Below are 14,280 nucleotides of genomic sequence, written 5' to 3' on the forward strand. Positions count from 1 at the left end.
GGCAAATTTTGGTCTTCATTTTTCAAGTTCTGATACTCTGCTTCAAAAAATGTGTTTCAGTCTTAAAAAAGCATGCCTGTTAAATGAGCAGAGGTCAACAGATGAGCAACCCTAAAATAACAAGATGGTTGGTTTTGAGTAAGAAGGTTTCAACATACTTAAACATATTGAAAGAGGAAATAACCTGGAAGTTCAAATTTCCTAAGTTCCAGTTCTAAAAACAATGAAAGGTATGAACAAATGACCAAGCTATCACAAAGCTAGGCATGATTTGGATCCAGAGAGTCTTGGAGATAACTGCATGCTCATCTGTTATACCTCTAGTAGGTATGAGAGAAGTAAGCTACCACAGTGGAAGAGCATGGACATCATTTCCATGGAACAAATAACAAACTATGATTCACACTTCTTATAGTAACTTACCCATTTCCCAACAACACATTTAAGTGTCTTTCAATTAATGCTTCAGAGCTCTGTTGAACAAGGATGGAATTTTGTATTTGCAAGTAAATATTTTTCTGAGCTGAATATTTTGGGGATTTCTGGAAATTTGGTGAAAATAAACATTATTTAAATCATTATAAAACGTATCCTAAGGATATTCAGGGAATTTTCTGAATAGGTTTCCTTAGTCTGTGTGTTAAAGGGAGTATTTTTTCTATTATTGCATCTACCGTGAATGGGAGTTTCAGAATTTTATCTCAGTTTGTATCTGTCTCTTGCAAGATAAATATTTGATCCATTCATACCTTTCCCCAACAGGGCAGGCACATCACTGAATTTAAAAATCTTTGCAGTAGTTTTCATTCTTTGAAACATTGAGTTGGGGAAATTACTCTAAGTGACATAAATTAATGCCATATTTCTGCTGTAATTATCTTCTATGAAGCCATTAAGTTACATTGCCAACCTTGCAGTGATTCATCTTCTCCATCTGAGAGGCCTGGGAGTTTGATTCATTTCCTGCAATGAACTTTCTATATGCTCACACGGGCAACAGATCATACTAGAGTAGACTGCTGAACTGCTCTTATTTCTGTCAGTTTTTCACTGGGTTATTCTTGTAAGGGGAGAAAAAATGGGTTTCAAAATGTTCCTCAGTTAAACATCTGCAGCTTCTGTTTTATATAAGCTTTCCTCTGACTCAACTCTTGATTCGCAACTGTACACAAGGAATAGGGAAGGAAAAAGCTTCATTTCAAACTTTACTTGATCTTGACAGTAAGGGAACCCTTAGAAAGAAAAGCATTTCATCTCACATCTCGTCTTGAATTAAGAGGGGATCCAACCAAGTTATCTTAGTTCTAGGAGAAGTTCACAGACAGAAGATTATTATGGCTGTTCCTGTTCTTCTAACCTTGGCTACGTCTTCTGCTGTACTGGATCCTGCCAGCATGCCACCAACAAAATCTTAACACAGATATTAGATTGATCCTCTTGGAGGCCATAGGTGTGTACACCTCAGTTTTGTTTTTATCTTAAGCAGTCTTAGACAAGAGACAAATACATCAATGTTCAACTGAACAGCTACAGTGAACGAATTTTTGTTGCCTATATATTTATTATGAACATATACGAGACCATGGTTTCTTAGGGACCTAAGCAGGTTATGCTGTATGTTGGATTGATATCCCAGACTTGGGTCCCTAGATGCTCTCTTTTTAGTACCTTAATTCAATAGAACTAGGTCTTACATGCAGAGTTTGGCAGTCCAAATTAAGAACTCATGTTCAGTGTCCTAACATATGACCTTTTGAGGCTTGACCCTAATCTTTTTGAAAGCCTTAATTTAGCTTCATTTAGAGCTGGGTCAGACTAGGTCTACAAAATTGGTAGGCTACATCTGCATATATAGACTGTCTATATATATCTGAGATATAGATAGAAACTATCAATTCCAAAGAGGATCTCAGTCATTTGGCTTTGGAAAGCAAGAAGGCTATTGCAGAATACTGCTGTAGAGTGGGAAACAAGGAATTAATCTCACATTACTATCTGTCAGTGCCTATACCCCGGGTTCAAAGTACAGCTGCTGGAGAGTGGGTCAATCAGCAGATGAATAAAACTAAGAGACTTCTATGCAGTAATATAAATTTTATCCTAAACTACACAGCTTTCTTCATGAGCCCTCTTGACTTCGCTGACTAGTTTCCTGTGAACATATTGTTCAGCTTTTCCCTGGCTTTATTGACTGTCTCTCCCTTGGATTTCTGTGTATTTTCACAAACAGAAGCTGCTCTCAAGGCATCATTGTGTCTACTTCGTAGCCTTGGGACTTTCAGGAAGTCCTGAGAGTCTTCCAACAAAACTTTTTAGTCTCACAGGATGAAATCTGTGGCTCCTGCTTCAGTCTTTGTTTCCTCATTAATCATTCTTCCCTCATAATACATTTTGGTTTTACTGGCTACACTGTTCCTTCTTTCAAAAACAAGCTTTACTTCTGGTTAAGGTCACTGGAGAAGACGGGACTCTTTTGAGGAAGCTCCACTGTGTCCTGTATTCAAGTCATACACAAAACTCTGACAAAGCTTGTTGGAGTGAAATGCTGCCCCATGTGTAAGATAACATTTCATACCAATGGTACATCATCAGAACAGTGTCAGAGCTAATATTACCACATGGAAGCTCTCAAAGTTAATGTGTAATTCATCTTATTTAAATTCCTTGGGGAACAGAACTTCCATTTCGATATTTTTCACATTTTATTTCAAAATATTTTGCAATATAATTTGATACTACACAAAAAAAAACAACCAACAAACCAACCAACCAAACAAACAAAAAAAAACGCTCTTACTCATATACATCTTACTTACAGCAGTTCAGATATATTTCAAAAGAAAAACTCCACTAACTATAGCCTCATTTTCTATTTGATATCTGTTTAGAAAATTTTCTTTTCTGGACTCCTACACTGCAATTCTCATTAATTTTGAGGTTTTGAAAGTGGGAGCTCTATATATAAGCCTTTGCTGCATTACTGTAAATTATTCTGAGGCTTGCATGCTGTTTGCAAAATCTTACACCTTGATCATACTTCTGTGTTAGCTTGATTAATTTTAGTAGGTAATAGGTGAGAAAGTCTGCAGTGAAGTTCATGTTATTCTGTCCTGATACTTTAAAGAAGTCAGTGTGACAGCAAGACTGGATGATCAGAAAGGAATAATGTTTATGCAAGTATTATCTTTAAAACAACATCAGATTTAATGTATATGAATCTCTACCATCATCACAGCTGAACTATGACATTAAAAATAAGAACATTTTTGTAAAAGATAATATTTAAAATTAAGCAGGCTAAAGCATACAGGAATACAGTTCTGCACTTCAGTCTCGTTCAAACTGAAAGACAACTGTATCTTATATGTTATTTATGGCTTTTCCCTCAACATGACCAACATTTCCCCGTATATACTCTTATCTTATGCCTACTTTTTTCCAAAAAAAAATTCCTTTTGAACATAAACATTTTAATTTCCCCATTTTCTCAAGATAATTTCTACAAACATCAGTACTGTGAGGAAGATGTATTTACAGTTTTCACATAAACTACCCAGTACATCTTTGATGTCTCCTTGGATCAAATATTTTGAACTCTATCCACCAACTTCAAACATGGCCAGAGTTAAGAAAACCCAGTTCCCACACAAACTGATTCTCAATCTTTTTCCTATATGTCCTTGTATCCTCTCCTGCCATTATCTCACTGTAATTTCCTCTCCCTATTAGTTACATACCTATTAACTTATGGTGACATTTTTGAGAGTGTAAGCTTTAGCTAATAGGATCAAACCACAGATTTTAATTCAGATCTGTGTGAGTTTAGAATTTTGTTTTCTTAAAACGAATTTGAATAGCCTGAAATTGAGGAGAATGTGACGTAAGTTGAGATATAGTTCATTCAGATTCAGGGAGTGGATATAGCTGACCTATTGAAAAATGAGGAAAGAAAATCTATGTTAATGTTTTCACTTCTATTTCCACTTTACACTCTTTGTCATGTCGTAGGGCAAAAGTGTACAAATAACATTACACCCTACTGAAGGAGAAGGATAGCTGATGTCTAGCAAAATCTGAAACTTCATGTTATCAGTAAGACAAAACATATGTTTACAGAAGGCTTAATAAGCAGACTCAGCTTACCTACATTCAGCCTCCTCAAAATGCAGAAGTCTCCCTGGAGCACCCTGATAGTCCACTTTCAAAGATTTTTTTTCTGTGAGACATTATGACTAAATCACTGCAGTGTACTGCCACATATACAACTACGTTACTATAAATTTTAATTACTTAAATCAAAGCCTGAAGTTTAACTGTTCTCTTTATAGAAAAAAAGAAAATGAAAGAAGAGTGAAGAGGGGAGAGGTTTGCAGGAGCAAAGGAGTTACTTTTAATTTGCATGGGTTTGATCTTTGGGAAAAGAGACAGAAAGACAATGACTGGCACAAATGGGGACAAAAGAATCTTGATTTATGAAGTGTTGAGTGCTTTCTTCTCAGTGAAGTAAAAAAAATTACTGTATTTTCCAGCCATGGCAGTTATTTCATTGACTTCAAATACTAGATTTAAGCAAGAAAAATGAATAAATTTAGAAAAATACAATGAAATTTGAACTGGAAGAAATTATGTATTTTAATGGTCTATTCAAAAGAATTGAACTGTTTATTCTGTGTATGCACTTAACAGTACTTGATTAAGTATCACATCTCCAAGGACAAAGTTTATATGTTATGCCAAACAACAAGTTTTATTTAAATATGTTTGGATCTTAGAACACTTTCATATGCTTTATATTTTAAAGGACTTCCATGAAAACAGTAGATCAGTTCTTTTGATTTTTCAGAAACCAATGAGATTTTTAGCTGCAGTTGACCCACTAATAATTAAAAATAGTGGAATCATGCATTTCCGTAATTATTATATCCTGGCTGATATCCAGAAAGCAGGTTGCATTATTGTACTCACTTTAGAGTCTATGACCCTCGGTATAATATGAGTTTAAGACAACTGTGTTGTGCTGTATGCAAAATAACACTCTACTAAACTGTCCCCAGACTAGTCTACTAGAGTGGGAACCAGCTCATACATAAGTGGCATCAGGATTCTACAGGCTGAACAGATTTGTTCTGAAAGAAACTTAAGGGATAACTGAGTCCCAAAACAAAAGGACTCCTGCCACTCAGATTCTATATAGACAGAGGCACTGGCAGTGATTACCCTGGCATGTTTCTTTAACAGCTGTTTCTCAGCAAGAAATCATGTGAAGTCATGGCAGACCCATGGAACATGAACAAATCTTCGCTTTCTCTGTGTTTTTTCCTAGACTAATTGTTTCAGATTTACAACAACTGATTTTTCCTCATCTTAACTGTTTACACATTTATTCTTATTAACCGTGGTATTGTGTTGAAGTTTAATGTTAGTTTCTCTTTTTTTTTTTTTTTCCCAGGGTGATACCAATGGTCATTCAGTTTTCTATTCTGATTATGCTGCACTCCGCTCTTGTGCTAATCACAACAGCAGAGGATTACAAATGTTTACCCTTAATGCTCCGGAAAACTTGCTGCTGGATTAACGAGACCTACCTGGCCAGGAACGTCATTATATTTGCATCCATTCTGATTAATTTTCTTGGAGCCATCATCAATATTGTAAGCTTATAGGGAGCCAGGGAATATTATACAGGAAAAGATGATTTATGAATTATTAAGGTTGCTACAGAACTTGCTAACTAATGTGTTTATAAGCCAGCTATAATTTAAATATAAAAGGCAAAGTACCACAGCTTCAGGAAATTCAATCTGTTGCTTAAGATATGGATTTCTGAAATATCTGATTATTTCTCCTTTATGAGTATCACCTATTTTTAAAACCCTTTTATTACTTTCTGTTCGATATATCTACCCTTTGAGGACCATTTTTAATTTTCTGACATACTGCTATACTTTCTTAAAGATTGTCAATCCAAGTAATGTTTATAGATATTAAATTCCTCATCTCACAGTTCTTCCGTTAATTAGATAAGTTAAAAAAATGAGAAGTGTCAACAAACCCCAAAAATACCTTTAAAGAAAGGCTGGAGAAGGTCAAGCTAAGCCATTAACCACCACATGTAAAAAGAAGTTAAAAAGCATACATTCTAAACATACCTTGCCTTACAAATTTAGTGGTTTGACACATCCCTTCAGCCCACATTCACCTTGGCTGAAGTACCAAACCACAGACATGATGACTCTCAGCTTTCTTTATAGTCAGTGCAGAAAAACAGACATCCCCAAAGATTTTTGTTGATCACAAAGGTCTCAATAAAGAGATTTTTTTCTTTTCACTGCCCACTCAGGTAGTTTAGTCTGATTTGGCTCCTAATTTACACATCTCCACTGAGACTCTAAAGTGTGTCAAATCTAGAGCAAAGTTTATCAGTATATCTGTGAGGAAAGGTATGTACCAATCTTTACTTAACAGCTTCAGTTAGATAAAAATATTGGTAATTGGATACTGTGGACCCGGCTCTATACAGTGTCACAGGGTGAAAGACTGGGATCTTGTATGCAAATACAATAGAGCCCTGATTATCCTGATGTCTTCAGAAATATGAGACAGCTTTGTGTGAATTAGATAGATTAGCATGTCAGACAACCTGACAGGTGTTGAATCCCAAGCCAAGAAGTTAAATATCTCTCTGGTAGATTAAAAGTAGCATTTTCATCACTCTTTCCTCTCATAGGGCACCTTTTGACTATGGATGTAGCAGTGCCTTTTCATCTGAACTTTATTCTTTGTAAATATTTATTTCCTTCTAGATAAGACCAGGAAACCATTTAGTGACAGCAATGACAATAGTAACTATAACAACACAACAGCAACAATAATTATGCTGTAATAATTAATAATAATTATGATTATATCATTATAGTATGTATGCTGAAGTCTGATACTTCAAGGGCTTGCCTCATCTTTTGCTACCAGATACAAGATTTTACTGTGTTCTATTGCTATCATTCTTCCATGACTGAATTCTGGTTGCCAATACACAGTATCTGTCTGGGTTTTTCAGTGATACCATGCAGTCACTGATAAGAGAGTTAGTCAGAGAAACAAGAATGTAGCCACTGACTACTATCCTTACAGAGAAAATATAAATATGGTAAGTGGCAGGAAGTTCAATAAGACTGAAAACTTCCTGAACATAAATACAGTGGTACATTATAATATAGATTAGTAAGGAGTGTTGTAGAATTTAGAGGGTTTAAAACCATGTTTGACAAATATCTGTCAGGAAAGATTTTGGTAGAATTAATCTTGCTCTTGAAACAAGATGATGTCTAACAGGCTATCCATACCTAATTTGTTATGGATATGACGATAACAAGGTTTTTCCCTGACTTGTGGATTATCTTTTAAGATTGTGTCCACTGCAATCTTGTGGGATGGATAATCCAAAAACTGTTAAAAGAAATATAATTCTTTTTACTATTATACCAGTGGGTTTCTATAAAGCAATAAACAGCTATATTCATTGTCTTATATGTAGAATGGCAGTGACTTGAGTCACTGAGTACTGACTTCTACAGGAAATCACAACATTCATATAACCTCATTACTTCATATGTCAAAATTCTGCCATAACAATGGTTTGCTCAGGAAGGATCTGCATGCATTTAAGAACATGTAAGGCAGCTCAGCCTTGCAGCCTCATGTGTTCACTGAGTTCTAATACACCCACCTGGAGACGACTAAGATGCTTTCTAACAAGAGCCGTAAGGCTTTGGTTTCACCAGAGGGGCAAATGAGTCTTGTGGTTCTTTACATCAAGTACATTCTTACTGTTATAAAATTAGAATAAATTTTCTAATCCTGAAGGTCTTTTTAAAAGACACTCAGAGTGGTTCTTATGGCACTGTGCCCTGCAGGGATGTGTTGTACACCTCATAAACTTTCAGAAGATACCATAAACTGTCTGTTGTCACAGAGGACTGCACAGATAACCTAGATAATGTTGCTGCATTGCAGAGATGAATGAACTGTTGAAAAAACATACAAGAGAGTTCCAAGTTCAAAATTCATTAGAATTTAATTATAAGAAATTGGACCCCATTAAACAAACTCTCTAGGTCTGTTGGAGAGAAAGACAGAGGAACTAGCTTGTATATACCAGGTCGGTGAAATGACCTAGTATAAACATCCAGATTGGATTAATATACGTAACAGGAGACTCCATCTGCTTTAACGTCAAAATATGAAACCATTAATGATTTTTCTCCTGTATTCTAAGACCATGATGTATTGCAACTCAACACTGCTGTTTTGTTTATATTTAATACACTTAGTTTGAAGTACCATTAAAATGAATGCAGTTCATAACAGCAAAAGTCAGTATTATATTCTCAAAACCATATCATGAATGAATTTTTATTCCCTTCCATTCTAGGCATCACAGTTGCAGTTCTGGGACCATATTTATTTTGGCACAAGCCAATTCTGCATGATGTCATGGGATCTTGTTCCACATTTGGAAGGATAACACTGTCCATAGCAACGTAGCTGAAAAAAACTGCTTGCAAATGTATATATGCAATCTGATTTTGTGCTCCCAATTTAATAATTTACTCTATAGTTTATAGCAAAGTATAAACATTTTGAGAGGGTAATTCTTAAGAGTCCAACATCAGCCCTCTGAAACTCCCAGAGAAGTTCATCTTTCCCCTTTGGCAACAGGAGAGCATAGAAAGACTACTCAGATGCTGAATGTCTGTAGCATGAATAGCCCCCCCTCTTTCCACTTCATTTCCACAGTATGTCTTCTCATTGTTTATTTAGTTTTTGGTGCCAGTTAGGGAGCTGGCATGGAGGGCAGCAGGTCAGACAGTTCCATTCCTGAACCCAGCCAGCTATCACACAAGCACTTAGTCATCAGTGCACTATATAGCCCTGATTTTGTTTTCTTTCTTCACAGCTATGGTGTGATTTTGACAAACCAGTAACACTGAAGAACCAGACATTCAATTCATCTGCATCTTTTACAGACATCTGTTCCTATCCTGAGGTATTTCTGAGGGTACTTTTGAATATGAGGCATGGATCCACAAAGGTTACGTGGCAACCACTACCTGGAACCAGTGACCTGTGTATTGGTGGTGGAGTCGGGTGCCTCAACAACACTGTGAAGCTGAACTTTGTTTCTATCCATATGCTGATAGAAAAAGCAGAGGCAGGTTACAGAAGGAATTAATCTTATGATCTAATGGGGCATTACAACCAAGTTTCAACCTTTGAAGCTCATGCAGAACTTTTACAATGGAAACACATCCAAGAATGATTCAGTAACCTAGTGCAATAAAACACACTACTGAATTTATATGAAGATAATGGAGACTAATACTTCTTATAGCAAAACCAGCAGTCATTCTGCTGTAATTATTTTATATTAGCATTTGGAGCAAAAAAAAATTTTCTCTGTGATGATCATCAGGCAACAAAATTAATAAGTTGGTCATGTGTAGATAAAAGAAGTATGTTGCTTAGAAAGTCATATGGAAGTGTCATGATACTGCCAGCAGCATGCCACAAATTGCAAGGAAGCAGACTTTCCTACAGAGGAACTGTACTAAAGAAAAACTGAACTCAGAAAAATGAATGCTATCTCTCCTAAAGCTGTATGATAGGAGTTAATTTAAACTACATCTGGACTGTGGGTGTTGATACTGCTATTTTAAATCTGAACAGCTCATGGCTGTGATTGTCTCTCTATCCAGTATCAGTTGCATGGATTACATTCGACAGATGACTAATCATTGAGAAAAATGAGTTCATGAAGAGATTAGAAAATGAGATATGAATAAAACTTCCAGTCATCACATGTTAAAAGAGTAATGTAACTAAGATAGACATGCAATATTAAAAAAGAAATAATAATAATAATAAAAAAAAAAAAAAAAAAAACAAAAAAACAAAAAAACCACACCCAAACCTGTGGCTTTGTCCTCTCTTCAAGTAGCATGAGAAAAGCATTAAAGCAGGAATATGATTTTCCATCTTGATTAATGCAGGTCTTGTGGAAGTTCAGAATCCAAACCAAAATAAATTATTTTCTCTCAGTTGACTTTTCATTAGCAACTACTATATGCAGCACCTCTCCCTTTCCTCTTTTAACTATACAGGATGCCTTTTCCCTTCTAACACAATGAAAATTCTGTTAGAGGCATAAAGAAATATTTTCTCTAATATGGAGGTGCCATGCAAAATAGAGAATTTGTACTTTCACATTCTGTTATAGCAAAACCTTTATTTTCATAGTACGCTGTATCCTAAAAAGACTGAGCACTGAAATCCAGAGTAAATTTTTTACTTCTGATCACTTGATCACTAATGTAACTATTTTTGGAGTTAACACGTAGTCGCTGATCACAAAAAGTAACCAGTGCTGTTTTCTGTTCAGTATTTTGTCTTCACTGGTGTGCTGGCAATGGTGACTTGTGCAGTCTTTCTTCGTCTCAACTCTGTTCTGAAGTTGGCAGTACTTCTCATCATGATTGCAATCTATTCTCTGCTGACTGAGACCATTTATTCTTCCCTTTTTCTGCAATATGACAACTTTAACCACAATGGAGAGTAAGTGTTCACAGCCCCTTTTAGGAACTGCTTTTTAATAAGGTAATGGGTCAAGTACTGCCAAAGTATACACGTATTGGATAGCACCATAATTAAGTATGGAGTGACAGTTGCAAGAGGCAATGACTAATCCAAAATGATTTACAATGTGATTCTTTCTCAAAACTTTTTATTAAAATGTTCATTTCATGAGGGAATTTAAATATTGAGCAGGGTTTGTCTTTTATGTCTCCTATAGTCTATCCATATAGCTAAAAATATGCATTACAGTGCAAATACATTGGTTTACAGTGCATATATATTGGTTGCTTCTGTTCTTGAAAACTGTAGAGATACAAATTGGGACTCACCTCAATTTAAGAAAACAGGAGTGAACAATTGATTTTTCAGGGACAGGGTTTTAAATGAATAAAATCCAGGCTATAACGTGTAGTTGTGAAAGTATATAAGGACTACAGGGATGTTTTGTAGGAGAGCATTTGAAAGATAAACTTCTTTTTCCAGGCTTCCTTCCCAGCAATAGGAGTTGACAAGGAGGACAGAAAAGCCACAGTAATTTGTGGAGTCAGAGGTGCACTAAGTGTTGCAATAACTGAAGCTAGAGGAGCAATGATTTAGCTCATTCAGAAAAACACTTCTTCAATCTTTGATACTTGACCAATGTAGTATTACAGTTGACTGTAATTGTAAATGCATGCCAGATGAAGATCCTCAGAATGACAGAAAAGCATGGATTTGCAGTACAATTAGTTCTCACAACAGCCACATCTTTACACATAGTAAGGTTCTGCACACATTTATTTCCTTGTTAGTTCCCTATAGCAGTAAGGTACTAAAGATTTGGGATGCAATTACTTTTCCTAATGCTAGTTATCCTACTGACTAATGATAATACATATAGGATATTCACAACAGACCCCAGTAAGCATGGCAAATGGCAGTAAGCAATATTTTGGCTAAGTAACTGGAAGTAGAAATCATGATCATTGTGTTTAACTTTTGTCATTAATCATAGCAAAGAAAAATTCTCCCTTCTGTGAAAATCTTAGAGAATTCGAAGTAGTACCTATTCAGTTAGACTCTCTAGTGACTTTTATCGCAGAAGAGCAAGAAAAAAAATCGGGAATATTCTCTAGAGTAGCCAACAGCCCAGGACATAGGGAACTCAGATGAGATGCTTCACACTCAGGACAAGGATATGAACTTCATCTCTGACAACAGTGAGCATGAGGTTCAAGGCTGTGTGCCCAAAATCTTACCTGTTTTCTTAGCTGCACCAATTAGTTAAATAAAAGGTTTTACAATTCCTTGCAAAACTCATCTAGCTCATATATTTGTGGGCACAGGTACATTACCACAATATGCAATAACAGATGAGTTCATAACTAAGACCTTTGAGTTTGTTGCCTTAAACAAGTGTGCAAGGGGTCCTTGTGTAATTAAATCTTTGGGAGGTTGTGTTCCAGACAACTTCAAAATGAGAAACATTTGAATTCCAAAATATCTGCAGATGCCAAAGATGTTTCCTGTCTATCTTTTGATCTATACTGATGACTTATTTCCTCATAGTAAATTCTTCATTAGGCCCACAAAGTCAATTCAGTTAGCTCTCTCACAAGAAAGTTTTCTTTTGGTTTAGTCTCCATCAATCTCTGCTCTTTCTCTCTCTAATTTCTGTGTCATAGGAATCCTCCTCTGACAAATACCATCTGATCTTTTTTTAAAATTTACTACGAAAAATGGATTCAGGGTCTGGATTTTGCTTTATTCTTAGATCTCAAGGTAGACAGAAGAGTGCCGGCAAACCTCTTGCAACTTTTGCTCTTTGTTTACTCCTCTATTACATTTTTTTCACAACTTCAAGCTTTAAGCACCTCTTAAGCATTTCCTCATCTTTCCTCATCTCCCTTTAACAAAAAAAAATTGCCACATACTCATTTTTGATTCACCTCAAAATTTAGTTCTTTCTCCCTTTTGTTTTACTATAAGATAGGCCCTACCAGTTCCCCAATATCTTCATTTATGTGTTTTTCCATTGGAAACATGCTTTTTTAAAGCCCCCTGATATTACAGAGATACTCAATTTCTTCATTTTTTTCATCATCTTTCCACATAACTGTAATTTCTCCTCATATTTTAAACCATCTTTAACTGTTCTGGAGCCCTTTGTCACGTGCTCCACACACAGCATCTAAGCGATCTCATACAGCAGATTTCATACAGCCAGTACCTTCCTGGTACTTCTTTGCTTCCTTACTGTCTTCACGAGTTTCCTCTACTTCCCCTATTATAGGGAGGCATTTCTTCACTGTGCTCCATTTTGTGGCTTAGTAAAACCAGTCCTAATTGCTGTTTGCCATTTTTTTGATTCCCCTTTGATCCACACCTCCTTCCTTAACCTGTCATCTTTTCCAAACATTTCTCACAATATGGGAATGTTTATCTTTCAGCACCTGCCTTGGAGTTCATCTTTTATCTCTAGGCCCATTCACTTTCACAATCTGGAAGTTTCCCTTTCCCAGCTCCAGCCTCAACCTTTCCCCATCCAGGTTCCACCTCCTGTACACCACAGGAGCTGTGGTGTTCCTGGTTGTTTACCAAGTTCCCAGGAAAACAGACTGACTGACACACAGCTTGCATATCACATTTGAAAGAGAAAGATCATCACCTTCTGTGTACCTACTGTAGGCTACAATTTAGCTATTTAATACATTTGTCACCAAACAGTGAGCAGTCCAGTTACACTCCTGTTCTCTTGAACTAATTATTACTAAGTTAAATTTTCAAATATGGGGTGGATTTTTTAAAGAACAACAAAAAGTACCAGGGTGCGTTATGAAATGAAACTTCTGAACAACTACAACACTGACAAATCAATAACTGTGTTTTACTTTCAATTTTTTTTCCAGCACAGACTTCCTGGGTACAAAGGAGGCATCTTTACTACTGATGGCAATGTTCCTTTTAGCTGTATTTTATCATGGTCAACAGGTAAGGCAAACATTTGCTTTAACCATTCCCTATATCATTTGCAACTACAGGATGTGACAATAATTACTTTCAAAATAACAACTGCCTTTTTATCCACTTGAACATATGACCTTTAACAATTTAATAAACCATATGCAGAATCTGACTAAAGAAAGCCCACATACGACACTGCCTAGCATTCTTAAAGAACACGTGCAATATTATATTCAGCAATACACAAGTTTCATTGCACTGTCTAATAGAAATTAAAGGAACAAATGGGACTTCATTTATCTTAGGTACTTAATACAATTCCAGTGGCATCTGACTGTTTCATTGCACTTGATGAGGCATAAAACCAAAATGAAGAAAGGGAATAGCAAACATTAAATAATAAAGTTCACATGAAATAGCTTATAAGGTATGTTCATAGAGGAAAAACAACAGATTTGAGGAAATTGAAAAAAAAAATGCAGTTAAACACCAACATTAATTTCTTTGGTTCATGGATTATTTGCAAGAATTCTTTCATCTGGACCTAGTTCACAGCAAGTATTTAGGGGCCTCAGAGCTTTAGGATTGATATCCTCAAGAAGGAACTGAGAAACTGTGTATTTCAAGAATCCATACACCACAGTGCACAGGGAGAGTGAAGTATGACAAATGAAGATTTGAAAGAATTAATACATTGAGTAAAAA

The 14,280-nt window shown here is 35.9% G+C and overlaps 1 protein-coding gene across 2 annotated transcripts in view; it reads left to right on the plus strand.

Moving 5' to 3' along the window:
• ADCY8 (adenylate cyclase 8) overlaps positions 1 to 14,280 on the plus strand; it is a 133,195-nt gene that overhangs the window by 99,190 nt on the left and 19,725 nt on the right. For both annotated transcript variants that reach the window (XM_033005733.2, XM_033005734.2), the window contains 4 exons: positions 5,450 to 5,651; positions 8,957 to 9,046; positions 10,439 to 10,611; positions 13,521 to 13,602. In XM_033005733.2, the coding sequence (XP_032861624.2) occupies positions 5,450 to 5,651; positions 8,957 to 9,046; positions 10,439 to 10,611; positions 13,521 to 13,602 (547 nt within the window). The remainder of the gene's footprint in view (positions 1 to 5,449; positions 5,652 to 8,956; positions 9,047 to 10,438; positions 10,612 to 13,520; positions 13,603 to 14,280) is intronic.

This window comes from Tyto alba, unplaced genomic scaffold (genome assembly GCF_018691265.1).
Source record: "Tyto alba isolate M040663 unplaced genomic scaffold, T.alba_DEE_v4.0 Super-Scaffold_9, whole genome shotgun sequence".
Lineage (NCBI taxonomy): Eukaryota > Metazoa > Chordata > Aves > Strigiformes > Tytonidae > Tyto > Tyto alba.